This window comes from Ascaphus truei, chromosome 1 (genome assembly GCF_040206685.1).
Source record: "Ascaphus truei isolate aAscTru1 chromosome 1, aAscTru1.hap1, whole genome shotgun sequence".
Taxonomy (NCBI): Eukaryota; Metazoa; Chordata; class Amphibia; order Anura; family Ascaphidae; genus Ascaphus; species Ascaphus truei.
This window is the reverse complement of record NC_134483.1, coordinates 520,188,376-520,214,906: the sequence shown is the minus strand read 5'-3', so window position 1 is coordinate 520,214,906 and position 26,531 is coordinate 520,188,376. Positions and strand designations below refer to the sequence as shown.

Below are 26,531 nucleotides of genomic sequence, written 5' to 3'. Positions count from 1 at the left end.
TATACGCCTCTATTTAATGCGCTTTGAAGCTGTCCCCCCATGTACAATAAATAGAGTTCAGAGCTTCCCTGACAGAGAAGCAGCGTTGTGGCATATTGAGTTAGGCCCTAATTCCTTATTTCAATGAGTTGAGTGGAGGTACCACGACCGGCTGCTTTAGGGCTAATTGAATAAGCCCCTTAGTCAGGACAGTCTGAATATGTTCTTGGCAATTAGGCATTCAAGCTTGCTACAATGAACCCATTTGCTGCCTGAAAATGTAAACGGACTAAAACCGCCTGTTTGTGAATGACTCGTATTGGAACACTGCTTTGCTAGGTGTCAAGTTAAACGCACCATGTGGTGTTCAGGGATAAAGAATTTCCCACCATTGTAACACCAGGAAATATTCTGAAGAACTCTTCATAATAACAACCTCAGAGCTGCGCCTTGTTAGGGACAATTATCATTGATGCAGCCTCAACACAACCAGGAATGGACATTTGTGATATCCACCACAAGTTGTGTTAGTCCATTAATGCAGGGGCACGAGATTTTCCGGGGGGGGGGGATGGGTGAGCGCGGTGGTTACAGAGGCCATGCGCTTCCTCGAAGGCATTTAAATTAAATGCCGGGGGACCACACGAGGCCTTTGTAAATTTATTTACCTTGGCCATAGCAACCCGGCATCAATGATGATACGGGGTAACGTGATGGCAACGCGACGTCACATGACCCCACTGCGTTATTTGACGCCGGAGCCGAGCGCGGGGCGGGGGCTCGAGCAGGGGGGAGAACAGGCAGGGGGCGCAGGGGGGGAAAGTTTGAGCACCCCTGCATGAATGTATTTATACCCACTGTTCCTTTATGCTACAGTATGTCATTTTCAAAGAGCTCCTAAAAATAAAATGACACTTTTAGAGGAAGTGTTGATTCTGAAAATATGTGCCGATACATTTTGGTTTAAAGTACTTTAGGGTCTTTTGTTGCAAATTCTCTCAACAGCAACACTGGTGAAAAAACAGCATTAGGTTTATGTGTACCAAATTGATCCTGTTTTGCAACTGAAAGGCTGCTAAATACTCACTTTAATCTTGCATCAAGGATTGCACATGTGCAATAAAAAATTATGCTACTGTGGTTCTATGGAAGAGACCACAGTCTTTTAAAAAAAATGGTAACAAAGCTCTTTAAGCCCGTTTTTAGAATGTTTATGATATCTGTATTTATATGAACAAGCAGATATGGAACTGTTTTAACAAATCCGATTTCCTGTGTAAAAGAAATAGGATTAAAAAGTAGCGGTACTCCACAGCATTCCTATAGAGACCCAGGATTCGGTAAACTGCTCTTATCTACTGACAAATATTCACAGCAAACATAAATATTACTTATAAGCACATTCACATATCTGACAGGTCCACAAACCTGCCTTTCCCTTTTATCTCTCAGCATACAGTACTTCAGCCAGGGATTCTGGGTAATAACATGCAAATGCACACTGACAACACACAATTTAGACAACGGTCAGGCCATACAGAGACACTTTAGTTCTTACTAACAAACTTGGCCTACAGATCAAAGCACTTTATGTATCTTCTGCTAGGGCTCCATCTGCTCAATTATCAAGACATATTTCCATCAGCTGGGAAACATTCCCCATCCATTATACGCTGTCCACTCATGGAATCCAAAACACACAGGTCCAGCTACGAGGAGTGATAGCACATTGTCAACACATCAGTTGACGCATCGCTTCCTATCCTCCTCACTCTAGTGGAATAACATGTACTGTATGAAAAACTAGTTAACATTTTTGAGAAATGTATACATTCATCAATCTGATTTCTGGTTGCGAGCATCTCATGAGGGATACAACAGTGATAAAGACCAGTGCTGCCATGACTAAAAAAACAACAACACAGCACACACTTATTTAGCATGGTTTCATGTTTACGTTGACTCTTTCTTGCCTAAAGTAATGATCTCTATCCACTTGGTAGCTCAAACCCATTTTGGGGGTAGGCATCAAGGAGATCAAATGCAAAATAGCAACTGTTCACTATTAAGAGCTCTCGAGTCAAAGCCAATACAGGTTTGATAGATACAAAGTCAGTTTCTCATGCGGGCGAGATCGCAACCAGCTTAGAGCCGGTGACGTTGATCAAATTAAAAAGGGGTTGAAAATAAGACACATCTGATACAAGTATCATGTGAACATCAAATGACAGCCCCCTTAACTTCAATGTCTTTGGTTTGCTGGAGAAAATGAAGTAAAAACAGACACAATTACGCAGTGTTAATATTAGGAATAAGAACATGAGTGGTAATAGTAATGAAATATTATGACATTGGTTATAGTTTCTCAAAAAATTGTATTGCGCTGTGCAATAAGTTGGGCTCTAATGAATAAATGATATCGATAATAGTTATGCACCAATTTATAGAGTTGGCTCATTTCAGGTGGACTTCACACTCGCAGCCAGCGCCGCATTTTATTTATGTAAGTTTAAAATAAAATAAGTGGTTTGACTGTGATCGGCAGACAGCGAGTCTCCGGGTCTAAACTTCCAACTACGTCCTTTGCCAATTTCCAAAGCTCCTTAGTCATGAGGAGTTAGGCAGTTAACACATTCTCCCAGAATCCTTTGCTGTGCAAAGTCTCCGCTCAAAATTCTGTCAGTACACAATTAAGCTGTGTGTGTGGACAGCGGAAAAAAAAAATATATATATATATATCTGTATTTAAAACGGACTGCAAAAAAAATAAAATAATAACCCTATTTGGAGGGCGGCTTTGGGGATGTTAGACATCAAGCTGTCTCGACTTTGTTCCATAATACGTTGCTAAAATTTCCCTATCTTCTAATTCATACCGTTTATTTTTGTTCTGGGAGCGAAAGTATTTGAACGTCCCACTGGAAAGGTAGTTGGCTTGTGTTCGAGGAGTCCTTTGGAACACACAGCGTAACTAACTGTCTGTTTGTGCTGTGCAAGATGTCAAAAAGAAGTTTTCCAGAAGGTTCACATAAATGTCCAGTTCAGAATAGTTCTGGCTTTCATTGAACCATTCACTACTTTTTCTTTTCTTTATTATTAATAGAGTTTTACATTAATGTTGTTTTTTTTTTTGCACAGGACAGACTGAATTAGCTTTCAGGAGCAATATTCATGCTTGTCAAACCCTGTAACTTGTTCATCGTTTTCACGAATTACCTCGATTAAACCCTATTTATGGGAATGAGTTGCTGTGCATTAATGTAGTTTTTTTGTTATCGTACTTGGGCCCAGATTCACCAAACTCCTATAAATCAGGGCAAATAATGCGACATCACCTAAAACTGTAACCGACGTTATTTGCCCTGAGGGTTAACGTAGTATTCACTCAAATAATTATATGCGGAATTTACTGCCGTTATTGAGCTCATTAGCATCAGGTCACATTATTTTGGATAAAGGAGACGGCGAGGCGATAGGAATAGTCTAGGAGCCTAACATGTGGGAGGGGGATGTGGGGAAGAGATTGTCAGTGTGTGTGTGTATTTGTGTCTGTCAGTGTGTTGCGAGTGTGTCTGTCAGTCTGTCAGTGTGTGTCTGTCTGTCACTTTTTCAGTGTAAGCGAGTCTGTCAGTCTGTCAGAGTGAATGTCTGTCAGTGTATGTGAGTGAGTCTGTTAGTCGGTGTGAGTGTGTCCCTCAGTGTCTGTCAGTGTATGTGAGTGAGTCGGTCAGTGTATGCGAGTGAGTCTTTTAATGTGTGTGTCTGTCAGTTGGTGGGTGTGTGTGTCTGTCAGTGTATGTATCTGTCAATTGGTGTGTGCGAGCGAGTCAGTCAATGTGTGTGTGTGTCTGTCAGTGCGTGTGAGTGAGTCTCTTTTACATCTGTTTTTATATGATTTTATGTTTTTGAAATGCGTGTATTGCATTCTGACTAAATGTCTGTGTACACACAGAGTTCCTTCAGAGCAGTGTTTCTCAGCCAGGGAACCGTGCTGTTCTGCGACCTTCAGCCAAATGTTCCGCAGCACCTCGGGGGGAAAACTCAGCTGCCTGCTCAGCGGGCAACTCCAATCCGCCTCTCCTCTCTCAGCCTGGCACATAGGACTCATTTACAGACACACAGGACATGCCCCCTGACCCGCTGACATGTTTGAGGCGCGAGGGCTGTGTGTGGGGAGGAGAGCACGAGGGCTGTGCGTGGGGAGGGGAGCGCGAGGGCTGTGCGTGGGGAGGAGAGGGAGAGGGCTGTGCGTGGGGAGGAGAGCGCGAGGGCTGTGCGTGGGGAGGAGAGCGCGAGGGCTGTGCGTGGGGAGGAGAGCGCGAGGGCTGTGCGTGGGGAGGAGAGCGCGAGGGCTGTGCGTGGGGAGGAGAGCGCGAGGGCTGTGCGTGGGGAGGAGAGCGCGAGGGCTGTGCGTGGGGAGGAGAGTGCGAGGGCTGTGCGTGAGGAGGAGAGCGCAAGGGCTGTGCGTGGGGAGGAGAGCGCGAGGGCTGTGCGTGGGGAGGAGAGCGCGAGGGCTGTGCGTGGGGAGGAGAGGGAGAGGGCTGTGCGTGGGGAGGAGAGCGCGAGGGCTGTGCGTGGGGAGGAGAGAGAGAGGGCTGTGCGTGGGGAGGAGAGCGCGAGGGCTGTGCGTGAGGAGGAGAGCGCGAGGGCTGTGCGTGAGGAGGAGAGCGCGAGGGCTGTGCGTGAGGAGGAGAGTGCGAGGGCTGTGCGTGAGGAGGAGAGTGCGAGGGCTGTGCGTGAGGAGGAGAGTGCGAGGGCTGTGCGTGAGGAGGAGAGTGCGAGGGCTGTGCGTGAGGAGGAGAGTGCGAGGGCTGTGCGTGGGGAGGAGAGGGCTGTGCGTGGGGAGGAGAGGGCTGTGCATGGGGAGGAGAGGGAGAGGGCTGTGCGTGGGGAGGAGTGCGAGGGCTGTGCGTGAGGAGGAGAGTGCGAGGGCTGTGCGTGGGGAGGAGAGTGCGAGGGCTGTGCGTGGGGAGGAGAGTGCGAGGGCTGTGTGTGGGAAGGAGAGTGCGAGGGCTGTGCGTGGGGAGGAGAGTGTGAGGGCTGTGCGTGGGGAGGAGAGTGCGAGGGCTGTGTGTGGGAAGGAGAGTGCGAGGGCTGTGCGTGGGGAGGAGAGTGTGAGGGCTGTGCGTGGGGAGGAGAGTGTGAGGGCTGTGTGTGGGAAGGAGAGTGCGAGGGCTGTGTGTGGGAAGGAGAGTGCGAGGGCTGTGCGTGGGGAGGAGAGCGAGAGGGCTGTGCGTGAGGAGGAGAGTGTGAGGGCTGTGCGTGAGGAGAGTGTGAAGGCTGTGCGTGAGGAGAGTGTGAGGGCTGTGCGTGAGGAGAGTGCGAGGGCTGTGCGTGGGGAGGAGAGTGCGAGGGCTGTGCGTGGGGAGGAGAGTGTGAGGGCTGTGTGTGGGAAGGAGAGTGCGAGGGCTGTGCGTGGGGAGGAGAGCGAGAGGGCTGTGCGTGAGGAGGAGAGTGTGAGGGCTGTGCGTGAGGAGAGTGTGAAGGCTGTGCGTGAGGAGAGTGTGAGGGCTGTGCGTGAGGAGGAGAGTGCGAGGGCTGTGCGTGGGAAGGAGAGTGTGAGGGCTGTGTGTGGGAAGGAGAGTGTGAGGGTTGTGTGTGGGAAGGAGAGTGTGAGGGCTGTGTATGGGAAGGAGAGTGCGAGGGCTGTGCGTGGGGAGGAGTGCGCGAGGGCTGTGTGTGGGGAGGGTGAGGCAGGTTGGTGTATTGTGGTGGTGGAAGGTTTGGGGCGCAAGAGAAAGGGGATATAAATGTGGAGTATGTTGAGTAAAGGGTGAGTATGGTGTCTGAGGGTAGATTTGCATTGTAAGAAAGAGGGTGGGCGAATGTGTTGGGCGTGTGCTTGTGAAAAGGAAGGCGAGTGTGAATTTGTCTACGTAAGGTAGTGGATGACTGAGGTCTGAAGAGCAGGAGTGGCCCAAGATTTTAAAAAGTCCTTCAGGGGTGCCCCTGCTTAAATGAGAACCACTGATTTAGAGCTATTATAACCTACGCTGAATCTTCCCTTCTTTGAGACCAATGCGGATACTAGAACTTTGCACTAACTAAGGTGATAATACTGCAGTGATTGCAACGTTTATTATTCAAGGAGGTTACAATCAGGGTTTCTCCCAAACAAAAAGCTACTGCAAGAATTTACTATAAAGTATATATATGTCTCCAATGAGAGAATAATAAGGAGCTGCAGCTTTAAGTCTCTCACAGCCACAGAAGGATTGTAACTGTGGTGACGGGGGCTGTTATTATATTTCAAGAGTAAATGAGGCTTAGCCAGAGGTCTGGTTGCAGTGTAGTAAATGGAGGGTTTTGGCAGTATTGACAACATTATACGATTAAGTTTTTTCCTGTACAGCGCTGAATATAGAATTTTTGCAGGCATGAGTCTCTTCCCCGCAGAGCTTACAATCAATTTTTATGGTGCCTAAGGAACAAGGAGATAAAGTGACATACTGTACCCAAGGTCACAAGCAGGTGATGCTGGGATTTAAACAAGGCTCCCTTGCTCCAAACTCGTTGTTTTCATAGTAAGCGCCTTTACTCACTGAGCCACTCCTTCTCCTTGTGTTGCTGCACTGGCCAATCCGAAATTATATGCTACTGTACGAACGTCACCTGAATCACACAGGTATTTTTTTTAGGGTGGCTTGTGTTGAAAATATTTAAGGTGCTAGAGAATTTAGGCTGCGGTTTGTGTAACGCTCAAGCTTAGCTTGAATTAAACCATCATGATCCTGGGTTTGACATGCCCTTTGCAAAGTGAAAAAAGGGTTTACTAAAGATGCTGTGTATTTGTGCAGCATACCATGGATTATATGACAACAGTAAAGAGAGTGCATACATGTCACGCCTCCCTTGTTACTGACTATACCATTGTTTCATCTTTTCTCTATGTACAGTAGTAGGACACAGTATAATATTGGTAGCGTACCTTGACGTGGTTATGGGATTAACCATATTTTGGGCAAAAGATTGAACTAAATGGATCACACTTATTAGAAGAAAATATATAAATTAACTTAATAATTTGTCATACTAGATGTGCGTTTGGGGCAGGTTGAATATTTGAAGTAGCACTCCAGTTGATACTGTTCAGTATATAAATATAATAACCCGAGGATTTTGGTTTTTCAGCTCTCTAAGATTGTTTATTTTGAATGATAGGTTACTAGCTGCGAGTACCCGGAGTTGCTAGTGGACTCCCTCTCGCATCATTTCATTGCCAAGTCGATTGCTCTGATCTCGATGAGGTGTGGGCATGGCTAGTTCAATGAGATTCCAGTCTCTGATGTGATGGGAACATGTCATTTGTGATGTCATCAGTTACAGTACATCATTGCCGATGTCATTTGTGATATCCTGCAAGATGACATCAGCAAAGCATGGGGAGGGGAGTTAAGGATGTGTCACCTTAACTATGACATTTCCAGACTTTTGAAGGGTTTGTTTACAAACCTTAACTACATTTTAACATTTTTTTCCCATTGAATATATATGTACAGGCATACCCCGCATTAACGTACACAATGGGTCCAGAGCATGTATGTAAAGCGAAAATGTACTTAAAGTGAAGCACCTTTTCCCCACTTATCGATGCATGTTCTGTACTGCAATTGTCATATGTGTGCATAACTGATGTAAATAACGCATGTGTAACAGGCTCTATAGTCTCCCCGCTTGCGCACAGCTTCGGTACAGGTAGGGATCTGGTATTGCTGTTCAGGACGTGCTGACAGGCGCATGCGCGAGCTGCCGTTTGCCTAATGGGCGATATGTCCTTACTCGCGAGTGTACTTAAAGTGAGTGTCCTTAAACTGGGGTATGCCTGCATCTGTCTGTGTGTATGGTGTGTCTGTGTACAAGTATATATATGTATGGTAATACAAGAGCTTGTGTGTGTGTTTGTGTCTGCCTGTCAGAGCCATAGCTCCAAGACCAAGAAACCTAAAACAGTGTTACATATAATATATACACAATCCTGACAAATATGGTTAACATCAGTGCAGTTTTTAAAGGTTGAGTCCACCATCTTGATTCAAAATGGCATCCATTTTTATCTAAAAATAAACAAAAACCTGCTCCTTCATCTCAGCAACCATCACGCAAAATGTGGTTATGGTCTCTAAAGAGGTGACCAAAAACATTCCAAAATACATATTAGATTTCATGATGCACTTTAATTCGATGACATAAAAGCTATTTTTACTGTGCACTATATACAAATTCTCTCATCTAATTAACTGATTTTATTAAGCCAATGCTAGCTTAATACAAGGGCGAAGGTAATCGGTCTGTAGAGCAATTTATTATTCTGTTCAATGTGTGTACGGAGCAGTGTGTTTGAATCCTCTGCACAATGAGATATCTCACAGACATATATTTTAGATCAATATTGTATATTAGATACGGAACCTTACTTCAGGCACATCAGCAGCCAATATGTGTGAGCACGGCCGAATTAAGGCACTGGTGGGCCGGCCAAAAGGGACACCAAAAACAACAGAGGCCAGCGAGTTCTCATCCCGCCGTGTGGTTCCCCGTCACGTAGAAGAGAGAGCATGATATGACACACGCACAACACACACACACACACAGGACACTCAGCTTGGCCACCAACATCCAGGACACGTTTTTACATGTCCCGCGGTGGGAGCTCACAAATGGTGTCGGCGGTAGTCCGGCACTCTTCCATCTCCGCTTCCCCTCTGAGCTGCATCATCCTCGGCCTCTTGGACATGCTCAGTGTGGACATGCTCAATGTGGACATGCTCAGCGTGGACATGCTCAGCGTGGACATGCTCAGCGTGGACATGCTCAGCGTGGACATGCTCAGCGTGGACATGCTCAGTGTGGACATGCTCAGTGTGGACATGCTCAGCGTGGACATGCTCAGCGTGGACATGCTCAGTGTGGACATGCTCAGCTCAGCATGTTCAAGAGGCTGAGGATGATGCAGCTCGGAGGGGAAGCGGAGATGGAAGAGTGCACCTTCAGCAACCCCTACCCGGACTACCGTCGCTGACATTTGTGAGCGAACGCGCACACACACACGCACACACGCGGGACACTCAGTTTGTCCGCCAGCAGACACACACACACACACGGTGACGGCTACCACCAGGCAAGGTGCCCAGCGACTGGGGAAAGTGAGGACATTTAAAGAAGGCGGCGAGGCGAGCTGTAGCGATGGGGCCGACTCAGAGGTGACCTGCGGCGGTGAGTAAGGGAGCCAAATTTTGTGTCTGCCCGGGGCGCAATAAAGTCTCGGTCCATCAAAGTATAAAATAGTGGGGCCCCTTGCTTACACTTGCCGTTAAGAAAAAGGGGGTGGGGTGGAGTTATGGATCTGGGGGTTAGGCATGGTCCTGGTGGAGGAAGATGGTATGGGCCCAGGGGGCAAAGAAGGACACAACAGAGGGGGGGAGGGAGAGTTTATTGTACCTACCTGCAGCATTGGAGGATGGAGGGCACCTGCTAGAGGTTTTTGGAGGGGCCAGCTGAGGTGCCTTTCAGAGGGAGCCCGATGGAGGGAGCGGGATGAGATGAATGTCAGAGGGGGCATCCTTTCCACTGGCCTCCAGCAGGCCCCCTCTGACATTCATCTCATCCCGCTCCCTCCATCGGGCCCCCTCTGAAAGGCACCTCAGCTGACACCCTCCAGCAGGCTCCCAATGACAAGCACCCTTGCGGATCTGGCGCTTCATGTTAGGGTCGCCGGCAGAGGGGCCCAGACACCTTGACTCACCGGGCCTGGGACCGGAGTCTTCGCTGTCCACCGTTATCGTCGGCACTGGATGGGCCCCTGACGGAAGTAGGTTGTCCATTGGATAAAAGATGCCATGTGTGCGAGTGGTTAATGGCATCTCTCTTTAACTATTTGGGCGCCTTATAAACATATTGCAGCTACTACGTCAACGGGTCTAGCACTTCAGGGTCCCCATGACGTAGTAGCTACTGTACATTAAAAATCTTTCTGCTCATTTTTCAAGGGGGGATCTATTAAGAAGTGGAACGGAAAAAGCGATCACATGATCAGAAGTGCCGCCGAGGCTTCGGCCCTTCTTGCACTCAAAGGGTTAAAGAAACAGAATGTCATGTGTGTTTGAGAAAACATTGGTAATGTATATAGGCATATAGAATGTAACAATCTGTTCTGATTGGACAACTGGACAATTCCCAACATACGCATTTGCACATAAACTTCCTCAACATTATACACAACACCACGGCCCATATTTACTAAGCTGTGCTATACCACAAGCCGCCTTCTGACCTTATAGGTCAATCAAGCGAATTATGGTTTTCAGAAGATGTTTTATGGTAAATAACCAAATAACCCTGGCCCCAAATGTCAGGAATAAGGCAGACAGTATTGTGTTTTTCATTTCATGATTTGTGTCCCTATTTGTATCAGACTAGAAAGCAGCGCTTTATGTTACAGGCGGGAGATTAAAAACTGTTCCAAAAATGTGAAAAATGTCAGGTTAATTGGCCATTTTTGGGGGGCTTCTTAAAGTAAACAAACTGCAATTGGGAGCTACTTTCCATTACTGAAAATCCCCCTGATCCCTTTTTACATTTTTTTCTTTTCAATTCTTTTGTATTATTGTGTGACCAAAAGGGGTCAAGTGTTTTCTGATCTTAAATATCACATTTTTGATCACTTAAAGTAAAGGAGAATAGTTGGTTAATATTGGCTGTGGAATACACGACGCAAGACCACATTGTTTTATGTGGGACAGAGAAGGAGAACTGAATACACCAGACACAGTAAGAAGACATCAACTGGAAATCTGTTATTAACGGGTGTGACGGGCAAGGGTAACCAGGCTATATAATGAAGGTTAAGCCCTCTGGTTACCCTTGGGTCACTGGCAGCTACCTAGCACTATAAGCCAGGGGCCAAGTATCATCACATGCAAAGGTTAAAGTGATCCCTGCTTTCCCACTTTACGTTCCCTTTACCCCAGGCGCATGAAACTTTGTGTGCATGTTTTAGGTGGGATATTTGGGAAAGAATGCCATTATTTTGTTTGCAGGAGTTCAGAGACCGGAAGCTACCGGTAGTACCTCAACTCTACCAGGCGAGCAGGCATGATTTGTTTGTTTTCGAGCCCCAATATCTCAGTCATTTATCCCTTACAGTCATACAGTATGTCTCCCCAAGGTCCCCCATGTATTAAAATATGTTTTATACATTTCTTATTAAGGCTCTATGCAGTCAGCCAGGGCATCTGCTTAAGGTTCCAGCAAGTCTGCATAGAGTCCGTAGTTCAAAGAGGAGACGGGATGTTGAGAGGTGTCGAGGTGCTAAGTGGACGGGGCAGGGCAGAGTACTGAGTCCGGAAAACAGAGACCCCTGCGGGGAGGGTCCTCTGGTCTGCCAGACTTAGTGCAGCCTGCCCAGTAGGTGGCAATGGATTGCCTAGGGGAAGTGGCAGGATGTCGCGTTTCCCATTGGTTAGTTCATATGTCCCGCCCACGGGGCAATCCGAGCTGGCTTGGCACTCCCCTCCTCTGACGTCAGCCAAGAGACGAGCCCCTGTTTCTATTGGCTAGTGGGATAGGCTTCCCACGCTCTGATTGGTCGCTCCTCCTACTTCCACGCTAAGGATAGCTTAGCGGAGTGTATGTAAGGAGACGGCCGAAGCAGAGAACCAGACCATCCAGTGACTTGTGTCGATGAAGCTAAGGCGGGCTTTTCAAGGTTGCTCTGTTGCGAATGACAGAGCAACCGGCTTCGTTTTGAAGCTAGGGGAGTCTGCCTCGCAGAGACTGTCAGACGCGAGGACTAAGTTCTGAGAATTGAACGTAGCGGTCGCGTCTGGGAACTGAAGCCGAAAAGGAGGACATGGAAAACTGGGTGTACATCTCGGTCAGGGTAAGCTCATCCAAGCGGGCGCCCTGCACCTAGGAAATCCTAGATTTTTCCCCCCAGACAGTATATTTGTAACGGTTTCTTGTGTAATTCTTCTTGTACGAGGGTTTACCAAAATAAACACAATTTGTTTTTACTACCTTGTTTTGCCTAATGTATGATCCAAGTAATATATAAATGGTGTTAAAAGTCCCTGGGGTTTAGAGGTTGCCGGCAGGAAAGGGACTGAAAAGTTCCCGGCGCACTTCATTAAGATCAAAGCTTCCACCACCAGCCTGCCCGAATGCCAGCCTCCTGAGAAAGGTAACCAAGTCCCCTGAGCACCTGTACATACAATGTAAATAATTACACTTAGCTGTGACCCTCCTTTGGGATCTGGGCAAGGAGGTACATACTGTATAGATTTATGCCTGTTCAGACCGCGGGAGTTTATTGATGCCTAAAAAATATATCACACTGTGCGTCCCGGTCTTTTTTCTAACTACTGTTCTTTACACGTTTTCATGTTCCAATGACTTTCCTAGTGTTTAATGCAGCAGCTGTTACTTTTGGTGACACATGTATGTCTCCCAATAAATACAAATGTACAAAATACTGGACTGCTTGTGGGTATGCGCGATCGACACTTGCCAGTTGCTAGTATGCCATTCGCGCATGCGCCGTCAGCAAGTGCTGATCCCACATGCGCACGAGCAGCCGGCAAGCGCTCTTCGTGTATGCGTGACATTTGCCCCGGTTTTTTCAGGACAAATATGGTCACCCAACCTATTAATCTACTAGGCCCAGCATTGGAAAATACTCATTTTCCAGGGGCTAAATCGGGCAGAACACTCCACTGGTTTGACATTAACAGAAGCCCCCCTCGCCGTGCAGCCCCCTCACTTCTGTTTCTATCAGCGGTCGCGGTCACGTGAGCACCGCTGATGTCAGATGACAGCAAATGCCGGAGCCGTCGGACCTCGGAAACGGTTAAGCGCCAGCAGTATAAATTAAGAGACTTGTTCAGCCTAACTCTTACATGTCCGCCTTACCCCAACTCTGACGTGCCTGTGTAACACTTACCCTAACCCTTACATGCCTGCCTTCCCAAACTCTGACGTGCCTGTGTAACACTTACCCTAACCCTTACATGTCCGCCTTCCCCAACTCTGACGTGCCTGTGTAACACTTACCCTAACCCTTACATGTCCGCCTTCCCCAACTCTGACGTGCCCGTGTAAACACTTACCCTAACCCTTACATGCCCGCCTTCCCCAACTCTGACGTGCCCGTGTAAACACTTACTCTAACTCTAACCTGCACGGCTTGAGTCCTAATTATCTAGGGCAAAATCATGGCTAGCTAAATAAGGGAGAGGGTGTTATAGAGCGGTTTATATATAGATACTTGATCGCAGCGTCACTTAATCCGGACACGGGATAGGAACGCAGAACGCAATCTTCCCTGAAAAACTACCACCAAAAAGGGCGTGACGTAAACACAATGTCACGGTGCCCCTGCAGTGCCACACACCATGACGTAGTGCATGGGTGGCCAGCTTCAGTCCTCAAGGGCCACCAACAGGCCAGGTATTGGGGATATCCCTGATTCAGCGCAGGTGGCTCTGTCAGATGGAGCCACCTGTGCTGAAGCAGGGATAGCCCTAAAACCCAACCTGTTGGTGGCCCTTGAAGACTGGCGTTGGCCACCCCTGATGCAGTGGCTACGTGCTTAGGCACCCAAATGGTTAATTTTGCAAATGCAAAAAACTATCCTTTTCTTGGGATGATAAAATTATAAAGGAAAGACTAAACCTAAATATGACATCATTGACTGATGGTATCACATCGTACATGCATCACTGCTGGTGTCCTGCGCCAACATATTGAGATATACAAGTGCTGACATCTCTTCACAACCACTAATTATCTGCTGGATAGCGACAATAATGAAATATCTACCATTAAATATGATTTGCCAAAAAGTAAGCTTACATGCGGATGCGGTCTCCAGTCATTGAAGTTACGAGTTTGGAAAAAGACATACTGCAAGTCCATCACATTAACATATGTTACATTTAGTCCACTGAGATCCCCATCCTACATTTGTATTTATGTTGATCCTGAGGAAGGAAACAGTACAAACTCATGTGCAAACCAATATTTGACACTTTTTTTTTGTTAACCCTGTCTGTCACAGGGGCGTAATTAAACCATGTGCACCAATACAGTACATGGCCCATCTCGCAGTGAAGGTTGTTAGGAGAATAAGTCAACCCATATATTAAAAAAAAAAGTTTCGTAAAAAAATCCTAAATAAGCCTTTTGAACGTGAGGGTCAACGATCAATGCCGCCTTAACCCTTTGTCTGCAAGTGAGCATGGGGTCTGACATCTGAGCAATCATACTGTACCAGCCCCCACCCCCCCTCTCTACACTCAGTACAGCTACTTTTTAAAGTGAAGTCATACCTAAGGCCTCGCTCAGACAGGCCGCGTTGCGACGTGCGTGCACTTACGGCCGCACGTCTGTTGCAATTTCTGGTTGTTTGGTGGGAGTTTTCAAACTGAAAACTCCACCGGCGGCAAAGTGCAGCGTTATCGCTGCGACATTTTGCCGCCACAACCAAAATTGAAATTTCGTGCTACTGTCACGTGACGTGAGCTGGTTCAGCCAATAAAGGCGAAGCAGCTCCGTGACGTGTGCGTTATGCCCCCCGCCCCCGCCACGACCCTAAACGCCGCGACCCAACTCCTGCAGTTTGAGCAGAGATCGCTGGGCTGCAGGAGTGCGCGGCGGAGGCGCGAACGCAAGCACGCAAACATAGCGGTCTGTCTGAGCGAGCCCTAACTGTGGTGTTACACCCCTCCAGACCCATTAAACGCCTTATTTCCGCGTCTGGGTGGGAGTAACCCTAACTTTAGCTACCCTTGTGGATACGCGCTGCAAGGTGTAACCTACCTTCAGTACGCCTGTCCTTATTTGCATTGGTATATAATTCTGTGTTTATGCAATGATCAAATCTCTCTATATCCCCATTTGATGCGGAATATGCGGGCGCTGTACAAAAAAACGCTAATAATAATCAACAATAACAATTATTATTTTTTAAAAAAAAGGTTGTAGTGGGGGGGGGGGGGGCTGCGAATAAGAAGGGGGGGGCCTGCGAATGAGATGGGGGGGGGGGCTGCGAATGAGATGGGGAGGTTGTAGTAATGGGGTGCAGGCTGCGAATAAGAAGGGGGGGCTGCGAATGAGATGGGGGGGCTGCGAATGAGATGGGGGGGCTGCGAATGAGAATGTAAACAAAGAAAAAAATAAGCTTGGTTAATATGCATGCAATGAAAGCTGCCCTGAGCTCCCCTCCCTGAGCTCCTGGTGCTAACAAGGTGCTATACCTGTTTCCTCAGAGCCTCAAAGGCTGCACTGATGGTATGCACTCTGGTTCTCTCCCTGGCATTTGCGAGCAGCCTTCTTGTCTGCTGAATGGCTTTGATCTCTGTGGAGACGCCTGCAGCCTCCCCCAGCCGTCTCAGAGGCGATGCAGAAGGGTCTGGGCTGTCGCTGTAAGTTACTTGCTCTGAGACTGACAGGTAGGGGCTCTCCGGCGCCCGCTGGCACATCACAATCCTGGGCTGCAGCCGCTGCTGCTCCGCGTAGGACTGAGCGTCAAACCCGGCTCCCATTAACCCCTTCTTGTTCTGCGAGCTGCCCCCTGCAGTTAACCCCGCCGCTGCCATGAAAGCGCCGCTCGTCAAGTCCAAGGCATCCTCCTCCTCCTCCTCCTCCTCGTCCTCCTCATCATCATCACTCCTCATGCCCAGCACCTTTGCGCCAGTGACGCTGGAGGTGGTGGCGACCCGCTCCTGCCCGGCCCCTCCCAGCACCTCGTCCACTTTGAAACTTGGAAACCCATTCACTTGCTTGATCACCACCTCCCTGCTCCTCCTCTTCAGCTTCTTGAGCCCGGCGATCTCTTTGATGCAGTGGCTTTTCCACGGCCCCTCCTGCAGCATTTGCAGGTTTTTCATTTCTCTTGGCGAGAGGGAAAAAAAAGTCTGCACAAAGTGGTTAAAAAATAAATAAATTAAAAAAATAATAATGATGATGATGATGGGTAAGCTGCTGGTGCACTTCTGCTATACTGCGCTGTGCAGCTGCAATGGGGAGCCGTGTGCTCCTTCAGCAGTCAGAATGTCATCTGAAGTCCCTGCCGCATTGCCAGCATTTTTGGTGAATGCTCGCTGAGCTCCATCTGTGTTTGTTTAGCCTCAGCTTACACAGAAGCCCCTGTTAGTGAGATCAGTCAGCGAGCCGCCTGTTACAAGGAGACTGCCTCACACAGCCAAAAAAGACTTTCCAGCCTCTAACCACCACACAGATGATCTCTTTTTTTTTTTTTTTTTTTTTTTTAAAGAAACAGGAAGCTTTTTCTTCTCTCTCTTTCTCCCAAAACAGCTGTACTGCCAATCTCCTTTGTTCTATGGTGTGTGTGTGTGTGTGTGTGTGTGTGTGTGTGTGTGTGTGTGTGTGTGTGTGTGTGTGTGTGTGTGTGTGTGTGTGTGTGTGTGTGTGTGTGTGTGTGTGTGTGTGTGTGTGTGTGTGTGTGTGTGTGTGTGTGTGTGTGTTACTGTACAGTACGTGTCGCTGGATATTGTTGTCCCCCCCCAAAATAATTCTGCAGCTTTCAAACTTGTCGGCGGTAAAAAAAATTTTTTAAAAAATAACCCAGCAGGGGTTAATGTTCAATATAATCATGCAGTTTCCTTCGGAGTCCCCGCTGGCGCTGAGCGCGCTCATGTTTGGAGAGCGCTCCAAGCATGAGCGCCGGGTGTCGTCCGATTTACGCAAGTGCGGGAAGGGGGTGGGGGGGCATTGCGGCCCGGCTGAGCGCGCGGGGAAGTATTGTTTTTTGTTTTGGTAAGGGCCGAACACGGGTCAGCGTGTGTGCTCGCACGCGAGCGCCGCGCACACCGCATGAGCGGGAACTTACATACTTATATATGTAAGTTAACGCGGCAAGCGCCGCCCGCTCAGCGCAGGCGGGGACGCAGCCTGATGTAGCGATGGCCACCAAAACCGCTGCAGGGTTATTGCAATGCTAAGGTCATGCTGGGCAACTGTTGCTATATACATTATGTGGGGCATTCCCTCTGAGGGCTGGATCCACAGAGCTCTGTAAAATCAGGGCTCGTAAAGTTACGTTACCCAGATCAGTAACGGCCATTAGTTTCCCTGAGGTTAACGTATATCAACAAGCTAATTAAATTGTAAAAACTAAATTCCCGTTATTAATATAACCCAACGTTGCGTTAACGTTCAATAACAACATGACGCTAAGTATGTTTTATCTTTACTCCCATCCATACCCTTCAAAAACCTCCCATTCAACAAGTATTCACGTTGGGTCAGTATTCATTCAGGTATCAGCTGCACCAGTTCCTGCATTAAAGGTTTTTTAAGTGGGACACCAGCTCAAAAACAAATAGAAGCTCTGAAAAGTTACCTGGAAAAGTCTCATCAAGGTGAGGTCTTGAGTATATCTGTAATTTCAGTGTGTTGGTGCTGTGTCATCTGGAGCGGTATATAAAATATATCAATAAACAAAATGGCCAAAAATGTTTTGTAATTTATAATGTAATAAATTGTTGGGCAGACACCCCCCCCCCCCCCCCCCCCTGCATATGCCACTTTACCAGAAGTGACAGCTAAAATTCCATATTTAAAATAAATATATAACATACAAGAATTACTAAAAAGAAAAAAAATCCTATTTGTACATACGGTAAGTATAACCCCCTGTGTGATAAGCTCACACACTCACACAGCCCCCTGGCAGGTTCCTCTCCAATGTGCTCTGGACATGTGACTGTGATGGACAGGAGAGCAGCCAATTAGAACGGCTTTTGAAAAGGAGGGACTATGAGGGAGAGGAGGCTTTAAAAAGGAGGGCAGCCATGTTTGATTAGATCTGTTCTAACATGAGTGCTATCAAGTTCGGTCGAGGTCTGCAGAGAGTGCACGTGGCATCAGGAGCAGAGAGCTGCAGTTCCAGACGTGGACAAGAGATCAAACGTCACTAGAGGGGACCCTCAACTGTTATAAAAGCACAGTGATACCGAAGCACCCTATTCAAAGAACAGGCCTGCAACAAGTTCAGTACACAACAAGCTACCACGGTGTCCGGCACCATCACAAGCCAACGTACACTGGATTGTATGGCTTCTACACCACTGACACTGACTCACACCCGCGCAGTGTTATAGGGGTTTGTGTAGTAACTTGTATATTGTGTGTAATGATTCTCATCTGTTATCTGAGGATCACAAGGTAACAGTAAGGTATAAGTAAACTAGTGTCACCCATTCTGTGTCTGTGTTATTCCTGCCATCTGACCATAGGTCACGTGTGGCAGAGTAAGTCATTAACGGAGACTCAGGCCCCAGTCTAACTCACCATGAGCGTGGCCATATTAAGTGATTGGTGCGCGTGGGACAGCCTAGAAGGTGATAAGACGCTACTTTTAATGGTCCCAGATACAACTGAGGATGCGAGTATCAATGAAGCACTTGGTGCAAACCCCCGAGGGGACGGGCCCAAATTCAGGGGGAAATGTTATGCGCACCGCGTGATGTCACGGACACGGCGCCGGCCCCGATCAGCTTCGGCAGCAGCTCTGCATTTTTTACATTTCAGATTGGTGATGGGTCACAGGTGGTGAGTACTCCAGGGGTATTTAAGGGCGTACACAAGGGTACAAGCATTACACGGGTGGCAAACATCTGATGAAGGGGCTGTGTCCCTGAAACATTATTTTGTCTGCTATAATCATGGAGTAAAGTCTTCAAGAATTCAAACAAGTTTAAGTGAACACAGGTTGCCCTCCCATTGGTCTTTGGACACACGTTGCTTACCACAGATATAACTGTCTGAGATGTGCATAGAGGTTGAGAAGGTGAGTTCTGGGGTGACTACGGTGGTATGTATTTATTGTATTTTTTTTTTTTTAATGTAATGCCAACAAAGTAAGTAGAACATACAAAAATAAAAAATAAAGACAAATAGAAAATAGAATGCAGGGAAATATTATAGAATAAGTGCATGAAACATAAGAACAGACAGGGGAATCCCTGCCCCAGGGAGCTTATAGAGACAGCAGAGGAAGGAGATACAGGCATAACCCGCATTAACGTACGCAATGGGACCGGAGCATGTATGTAAAGCGAAAATGTACTTAAAGTGAAGCACTACCTTTTTCCCACTTATCGATGCATGTACTGTACTGCAATCGTCATATAAATCGTGATGTAAATAACACATGTGTAGCAGGCTCTATAGTCTCCCCGCTTGTGCACAGCTTCGGTACAGGTAGGGAGCCGGTATTGCTGTTCAGAACGTGCTGACAGGCGCATGCGCGAGCTGCTGTTTGCCTATTGGGTGATATGTCCTTACTCGCGAGTGTACTTAAAGTGAGTGTCCTTAAACCGGGGTATGCCTGTAGAAAAATGCCTGGCCAACATGGGTGGTAATTGCCTCTTTGGGTGTGGGGAGAATAATATTTAAATGCTTCATTTATATGGTTTTGTTTTCAGATTTGATTTAAAGGTGGTGAGATATGGATCTTGGCGTGTGAGGGAGTTCTACCAGTAGAGAGCAGTGAAGGAAAGAAATTGGAGAGCCAGTGACAGCTCTGTGGGCCTTATCTCAATGTGCTGTATCTTTCTTGTCCTAGGCTTATCTGCATAACCTGTTTAGTGCCGCAGGCAAAAGCAGCTCCACCTAACAAAATGGATAGGAAGCTAAAAGTGACATGGCAACTGGATGCTCATTTGCATGTCACTTCCCAGAATCCTCGTCTGCAACTTGACAATGGTAGGTCTCAACTCACCCCTCCCTTGAACTTCAAGACCCCAACCAACAAACCACACTAACAACTTAGTTGGGGTTAAATGGCCACAGAATTCATTAATAACCACCACCATAATAGTGACGTAGTCAGATTGCACCACCCATAGATTGTTCACCACCGATACTGTCATAACCCACTAGCCGTACCGGCCAAGCAGGACATACCACTTGACTACACAGCCACACTGGAAGGACATCAACAGATCGTCCGCCTTAGCCACGGTCTTGGAACACCTTCCCCACAGCAGTATCCGAACTTCTGAGAAGATCCATCTCTTCGGGTGCAATCTGTCCACTAACGCCATTGCATGCGATGACAAAGAAAGATAACTGTAAACCCACTTTACATCATTTTTATGTAACTTTTCTCTTATTTACCTCAGACTAATATCTACTGCTGAGCCGGGTGCCTGAGTCCTCCTTCTATATTCCTTTCCCCCACACATGGCCATAGGTCAGACAATGGGATGCAGACTGCAGTAATGTTTATAATGTACAGTAATGTTATAACCCAAGGGTGTTTATAATGTAGGCACCAATATAACAATATGATCCTCAAACGTGAGGATCATTCAATACATACAGAATGTGATTAGATATAACCACTTCACACAAGGTGCTGCACAGGTTTATGTGTTCAGGTCCTTGTACCAGGCCTCCCAATCCTGGGTAATCAGTCCATGCTGTGTGATACTGGTATATCGTTGGAGCTCATGTATAAAAATGTAAGTCGCAGGCCTGTGCTTCACAAAGACATGTAGTGTGGTACCACTTTCCTGTGTCGCCGTGGGGGATCCCCTCCATCAGCCGGCTGTCTCCTGCTCTGCTGCTCTGCAGCTGGGCTCACTCAATGATCATCTCTCCTGCTCCCACATGGGACACATCCAGGTCCCTCTATGCAGAAGGCTCTGGACACAGCCTCACTTCCTCAGCTCCATGCAGCTCTGAACCATCATGGTTGCCCCCAGCACTTAAGGCTCACTCCCACTCTTAGCCCCCCTCCTTCACCAGCCTCCTTTTTGGCTTAACATAGTCATAGGTCTCTGGAGAGGAACCTGCTAGGAGGCAGTGTTCTGTTGTTGCTGGGCAGAAACCGGGGTTACATTTATATTAACTGGCAGGAACTTCGGCATTTCTTTTATACCCCTTTGGAAAACCCCTGTGCTCGCCTCCCTTTTGCTCTGCTCGAGCTCAAGCTTAACTCCGTTCTACCCTCACCAGTTCATAGTCGGGACTCAACCCCTCCCCTTCCCCATCATGCCTCCCTTCCCCGAGGAGTCCAGGGGGTTGCTTAACCACTGTGTGACATGGGAATATGGTGTGGGCACCTGTAAACACACAGTGAAGATTTTCCCCACTCTTTTACTCACCATAACCTGATCTGCAAATAACAAAAACAAATTATTACAATATATTTGGTTAGGGACTGATAAATCCTTTGTATTGTTGCCCCTATACAACACTTTATTTACCAGCAGTATAGTACGGCCATATATATATATATATATATATATATATATATATATATATATATATATATATATATATGTAACACCTTTACCCCCCCCCCATGGAGATTTGGTAGCTACAGGGTGGCATGTGGTGCATACCTGTTGTTCACAGGAGGTATGTGTATCCGCTGGTGGTACTGGGGAGTGGAAACAGGTCAGGCTTCAGCTTCTGGTCCAATAGTGCAGCGCCTCCATCCTATGAGGCACCATCTTTCCCCCTTGAATGACTCCAGGCTCAGACAGGGTACAATCAATCAGGGTACAATCAACGGGTCTTTATTGTAGTACATACCACATGCCTCCATGCTCTCTCCTGATCCCTGAGCAGACCCAAAGGGCTTGAGACCCCTCCTTAGCTTCCTTACCCCCTTATGGGGCAAGGGGGATGTGCTCCCACTCCATTGAGGGAGGGAAGGGAAGGGAAGACAGACACAATTTGGTGGAGTGTCAGCTTTTATACCCGGGGGAGGGGCTTCTAACCCTTCCCCACAACAGGGCAGGTCCATGTACTGACAGACATCACACCATCTACATGTGACCCAGTCAGTAACCTCCCCAGGCATGACACTCCAACTTGCCTGCACCTGGACATGGTAACATTGTAGCTATCCAGGCTGCAACTGCAAGCTAGGCCCTGTTAGGCAGTTTAACACCAACACTGCCCGTTCCTATCAGGACTTATAGTGTTGAGGCTAATGGAAAGGCTATAGCCAGGGGAACTAGGCTACATCTTTCCTCTGGTGAAAAACTCCTCACGACCACGCATGAGGAGCATAATTTATGCACCACCAATAAATTGGGCCGGCCCACAGAATTACAAAACAACAGAACAATAAAAATGCAACCATAACAAATGCATAACTGATAATACATAAGGATAACTGGCCTTTCCTGGCCAGGACGACCCTTCACCCTGTGCAGTACATCCCCTGCTCTATTACCTCCCTAATCAATATGCAGTACCGCCCTTACTGTAATAATAGTAATGGTCAGGATCAGGCTTGTAGACAAGCTTGCCCTCCTTGTCTGGTACTGTCACCGAGTAGCATCTCTTTTTGCCATACTCGCTGACATACTCCACCCTATCTAGGTGAATGTTGCGTTCCACCTGTTGCATCCCACCTGCCAGACCTTAACCAGGTACCCAGCATGACCTTCCCTGCAAATGGCTGAAGTGTTGTATTTCAGAGCCATATATTCTAGGACAGCTGCCCGTACCCACTCATCTCTATGGGCCTCAACTGTCCTCGTTATCTCTTCTGAAAGATAAGGATAATCATAACCAGGAAACACAAAAGTTTTGAACAGGAGCAAATCCAATTAATTATCAAAGGTGATCAGTTCATGCCAGAACACAATACATTCTGGTATGAGGGCGACTATTATCTCCAAATTCAGGGAACCGCCATGGGTACCAGGTTTGCGCCAATTATGTCAACCTTTTCATGGGTTGGTGGGAAGACCACCACATCTGGTCGAACAACATCTATGGTGCGAACGTGATACTCTGGAAATTATACATCGATGATGTGATTATCGTTTGGCGGGACCCTGAAGGTGAACTTGAATATTTCTTACCAGAAATCAATAAAAATGAATGTAATCTGAAGTTCACCCATAAATACAGCAAAAATCAAATAGAGTTCCTTGATATAGAGATTAGAATTGAGAATTACAAAATACTTACCCAAAACGTCTTAAAGAGGTCAGTTGTAATAACTTTTTAATGGCAACTAGTAGCCATAACTAACAATGGCTCAACAATATCCCGCATGGGTAGTGCAAGTGGTTAGACCTTAATTGAGTTATTGCCTGCTTGAGCTGCTTTTAATGATTGCCAATGCTTGCAACATTTCAAGTCCAGTTTTTTCCCAGGCCTTCTCTAACTTGTCGCGGTGTGCGTCAATGTCGGCTTCATATTCTTTGCGGGCCTTTTGTGCAAGTGTAACTGTACGCTTAGGCCTTGAGCCTTCCTGAATCGGTTGCGGTTGTGTAGCAGTCTCAGTGTCTGATTTGTCACTCTCATGCGTGGTGTCTGGTGAAGGTCTGCATTCTGCCATGCTGCAGGTGTATGTAGGCCTTTAGCCAGTGCGTGTGGCGTGCGGTCTGTTACCTGTGTCAGCGATTGGACGACTGTCTTGGATGGTGTAGGTCGGTCTCCTGCAGAGGTCAACGTAGCGAAAGCGGTACTTACAGTTGTCCATGGTTCTGACCTGTATCCTGCCGGATGTACAGTGGCGTGGCCATTGGTAGCCCTAGCAGTGGGGACGTAGCGCATGGGGTAGGTGTGATGGCTGTACTTCACTGTGTAGCTGTGCAGAGATGCAAACTCTGACAGGATAGGAGAGTGACAGTGCGGTGTATAATGCACGGATCTGTGAAGCTTTGCTGCAGCTTCTGTGTCTGTGAAACTGTTTTTAAATCTGCAAGCTCTTTATAGCTGTGTAGAGCTATTTTCTCTGTATAGCTGTCTCAGCTTGTCTCCTGTACACTGTAGTTGATTTTTACTGTTCTGGCCCAAGCACACCCTGATAGATGAGTAGGAACAGACAGGTTAACTTAATCCCATATATCAAGCAAGGGAACCTTCTTACTTGCTGAAGTGTTTATTTGGGGCAACAACATACAAATAAAAAGGGGGGAAAGTACTGAGGGAACACTGGGACATGGGAGCAATGGTGGGGAAGGGGAGCTATCAGGGAAGTGGGATAAATGCAAGATTTAGGGATAGGTAAAAATCAGTCACTTTACCAGGATAGTGTTACGCCGGTGTTGCCCGCAGACCAGACCCGTCCCCTGAGCTGAAGGGGGAAGTGGTAATACACACACCCGCAGCAAAGGGAGCGTGTCCGGAGTGTGGTATAAAGTGTTGCCAGGCCAGGTGTAGTAATGTGGACATTACTTGCCGGTACCAGTTGTAGAGATAGAGTGAAGAATGCCTTGCCGTGGTCAAGGAGTGGAGAGCGGAGATAGGTTGTAGTCCAAGCCGAGTTCGAGGGGTATCTGAGTGAGCGTTGTCCAAGGGGTGCTGAGATCGAGAGCCAGAGGGGGTAGTCATACGAGCCGTGTCAGAACCTGTGAAAACACTAAGAGAATCCTGAAGTACTTCCATGCAGAGACTATGTTGAGCAAAGACTGAGAGCAGAGAGGAGCTAGATAAAGCAGGAAGGTCGAATTAGGAACGGAGGCGGGACAGGAAGAGCTACAGTGAGACACTGCAGATTGCTCCAGGTATAAAAGGCCAGGTGAGACTTGTTGGTAACCTGAGTATGCCCGTGCGGCTTGCGGGGGCGGAGCCTGAGGTCCGGGGGACAGGAAGAAGAGTGTGCAGAATGAGCGCGCTCCGTAACGCGTGTACGCGCCAGTGGATGGTGCAGGTGTGCGCGCAGGAGGTCGTGGGCGCGCCCGGCGCTGAGCAGAGGAATCGTTGAGGGGAGTGATCCCGCGACGGCAGCAGGGGCGGGGAGCCATGGAGGCCGGTAAGGCAGGATTGTTTTGTGTGTCCAGGGACTCCCTGAGGGGAGAGAGTGCTCTGTGTGGGGAGCGCGGAGAACGCCGATTCCTGACAGTACCCCCCTCTTCAGGAACGGCCTCAGGACGGTCCATGAACAGTTTCTCTGGAAACTTTTTCCAGAAGGACTTAAGAAGGGCCCGGGCATGAATGTCCTTTAAAGGTACCCAGGATCTCTCTTCAGGGCCAAAGCCCTTCCACTGCACCAAGAACTGGAGCTGGCCCCATGATAGGCGAGAATCCAAAAGAGAGTGAACTTCGTATTCCTCGTTATTTTGGACAGTAATGGGGTCTGGTTTACGAGTCTGATCCGGAAAGAAGTGACTGGTGATGAATGGTTTTAAGAGAGACACATGAAAGACATTGGGAATCTTCATACTGTGTGGTAGTTGGAGCCGGAATGCCACAGGATTGATTTGTTCACAAATAGGGAAGGGACCCAGGAACTTAGGTGCCAATTTTGGAGATGGTACCTTGAGGTAGATATTCTTAGAGGAGAGCCATACCAAATCCCCTGGCTTGTAATTTGGCGCCGAACGACGACGACGATCGGCCTGTAGTTTCGATCCGCGGGAGGAGTCGAGAAGGGTAGACTGAATCCTAGACCATGCGGTTTGGAGGAAAGAAATGCGTTCATCTACGGCTGGAACTCCAGAACGGATGTTGAGATGGGTAGACAGGGAGGGTGGAACCCATAATTTATAAAGAAGGGCGACTCCTGGGTGGCTTTGTTTTTTGCAGAATTTACAGCGTACTCTGCCCAAGGAAGGAGTTGAGCCCAATCATCCTGGGAATCGGATATGAAACATCTCAGGTATTTCTCCAGGGATTGATTCTCTCTGTTTGTCCATTGGACTGTGGATGATAGGCAGAAGAGAAAGAAGAAGAGATGCCCAATCTCTTGGTGAAAGTTCTCCAAAATTTGGATACAAATTGAGAACCTCTGTCAGAAACAATGGACGAAGTAATCCCATGAATCCGGAAAATCTGCTCCGTAAAGATATCAGCAAGGGCGGGGGATGTGGGTAATCCCTTAAGTGGAATAAAATGGGACATCTTCGAGAACCTGTCCACGACCACCAAGATAGTGTTCATTCCTCTGGACCTGGGCAACACCACGATGAAGTCCATTGAAATGTGGGACCAGGGGCGGTCGGTAACTGGAAGAGGTAACAGAAAACCCTGAGGCTTTCGACGGAGAGTCGTGCTTTGAGCGCACGTGGGGCAGGCGCGAGTAAACTCCAGAATATCTTGAGACATCCTTGGCCACCAGAAATTCCGACGAATGAGATCAGTAGTCTTCTTAAAACCTGGATGACCTGCAGATTTAGAGGAGTGACCCCAAGACAGGACCTCTGGAACAAATTTGGAAGGTGCGAAGAGTTTGTTGTCGGGAACGACCAAGTCCTTGGGAATGCGTCTCTGGGAGTGCAAAATCTTGTCAAGATTCTGGAAAGAAGATGTGGCGAGAATCCTCTCTTGTGGAAGGATGGTCTCCAAAGGTTCCTCTGGTCTCTCTTCAGAAGAGAGCGTGTGTCTGCCTTTACGTTCTTGGTCCCGGGGATATAGGAAAGGTGAAAATCGAATCGAGAAAAAAAAGAGCCCAACAAGCCTGTCGTGGACCAAGGCGTCGAGCATTTTCTATATAAAGAAGGTTCTTGTGGTCCATGAGAATAGTAAACGGCTCTTTCGACCCCTCCAGCAGGTGTCTCCACTCTTGAAGAGCCATCTTCACGGCTAGAAGTTCCCTGTTACCCATGTCATAGTTC

General features: G+C 47.7%; 1 protein-coding gene across 3 annotated transcripts in view; it reads right to left on the bottom strand.

The window, feature by feature from the left end:
* The window catches only part of ATOH8 (atonal bHLH transcription factor 8), a 188,101-nt gene extending 171,937 nt beyond the window's left edge, over positions 1-16,164 (bottom strand). For all 3 annotated transcript variants that reach the window (XM_075571560.1, XM_075571552.1, XM_075571571.1), the window contains exon 1: positions 15,231-16,164. In XM_075571560.1, the coding sequence (XP_075427675.1) occupies positions 15,231-15,863 (633 nt within the window). In that variant the 5' untranslated portion in view covers positions 15,864-16,164. The remainder of the gene's footprint in view (positions 1-15,230) is intronic.
* Between the last annotated feature and the right edge of the window lie 10,367 nt (positions 16,165-26,531).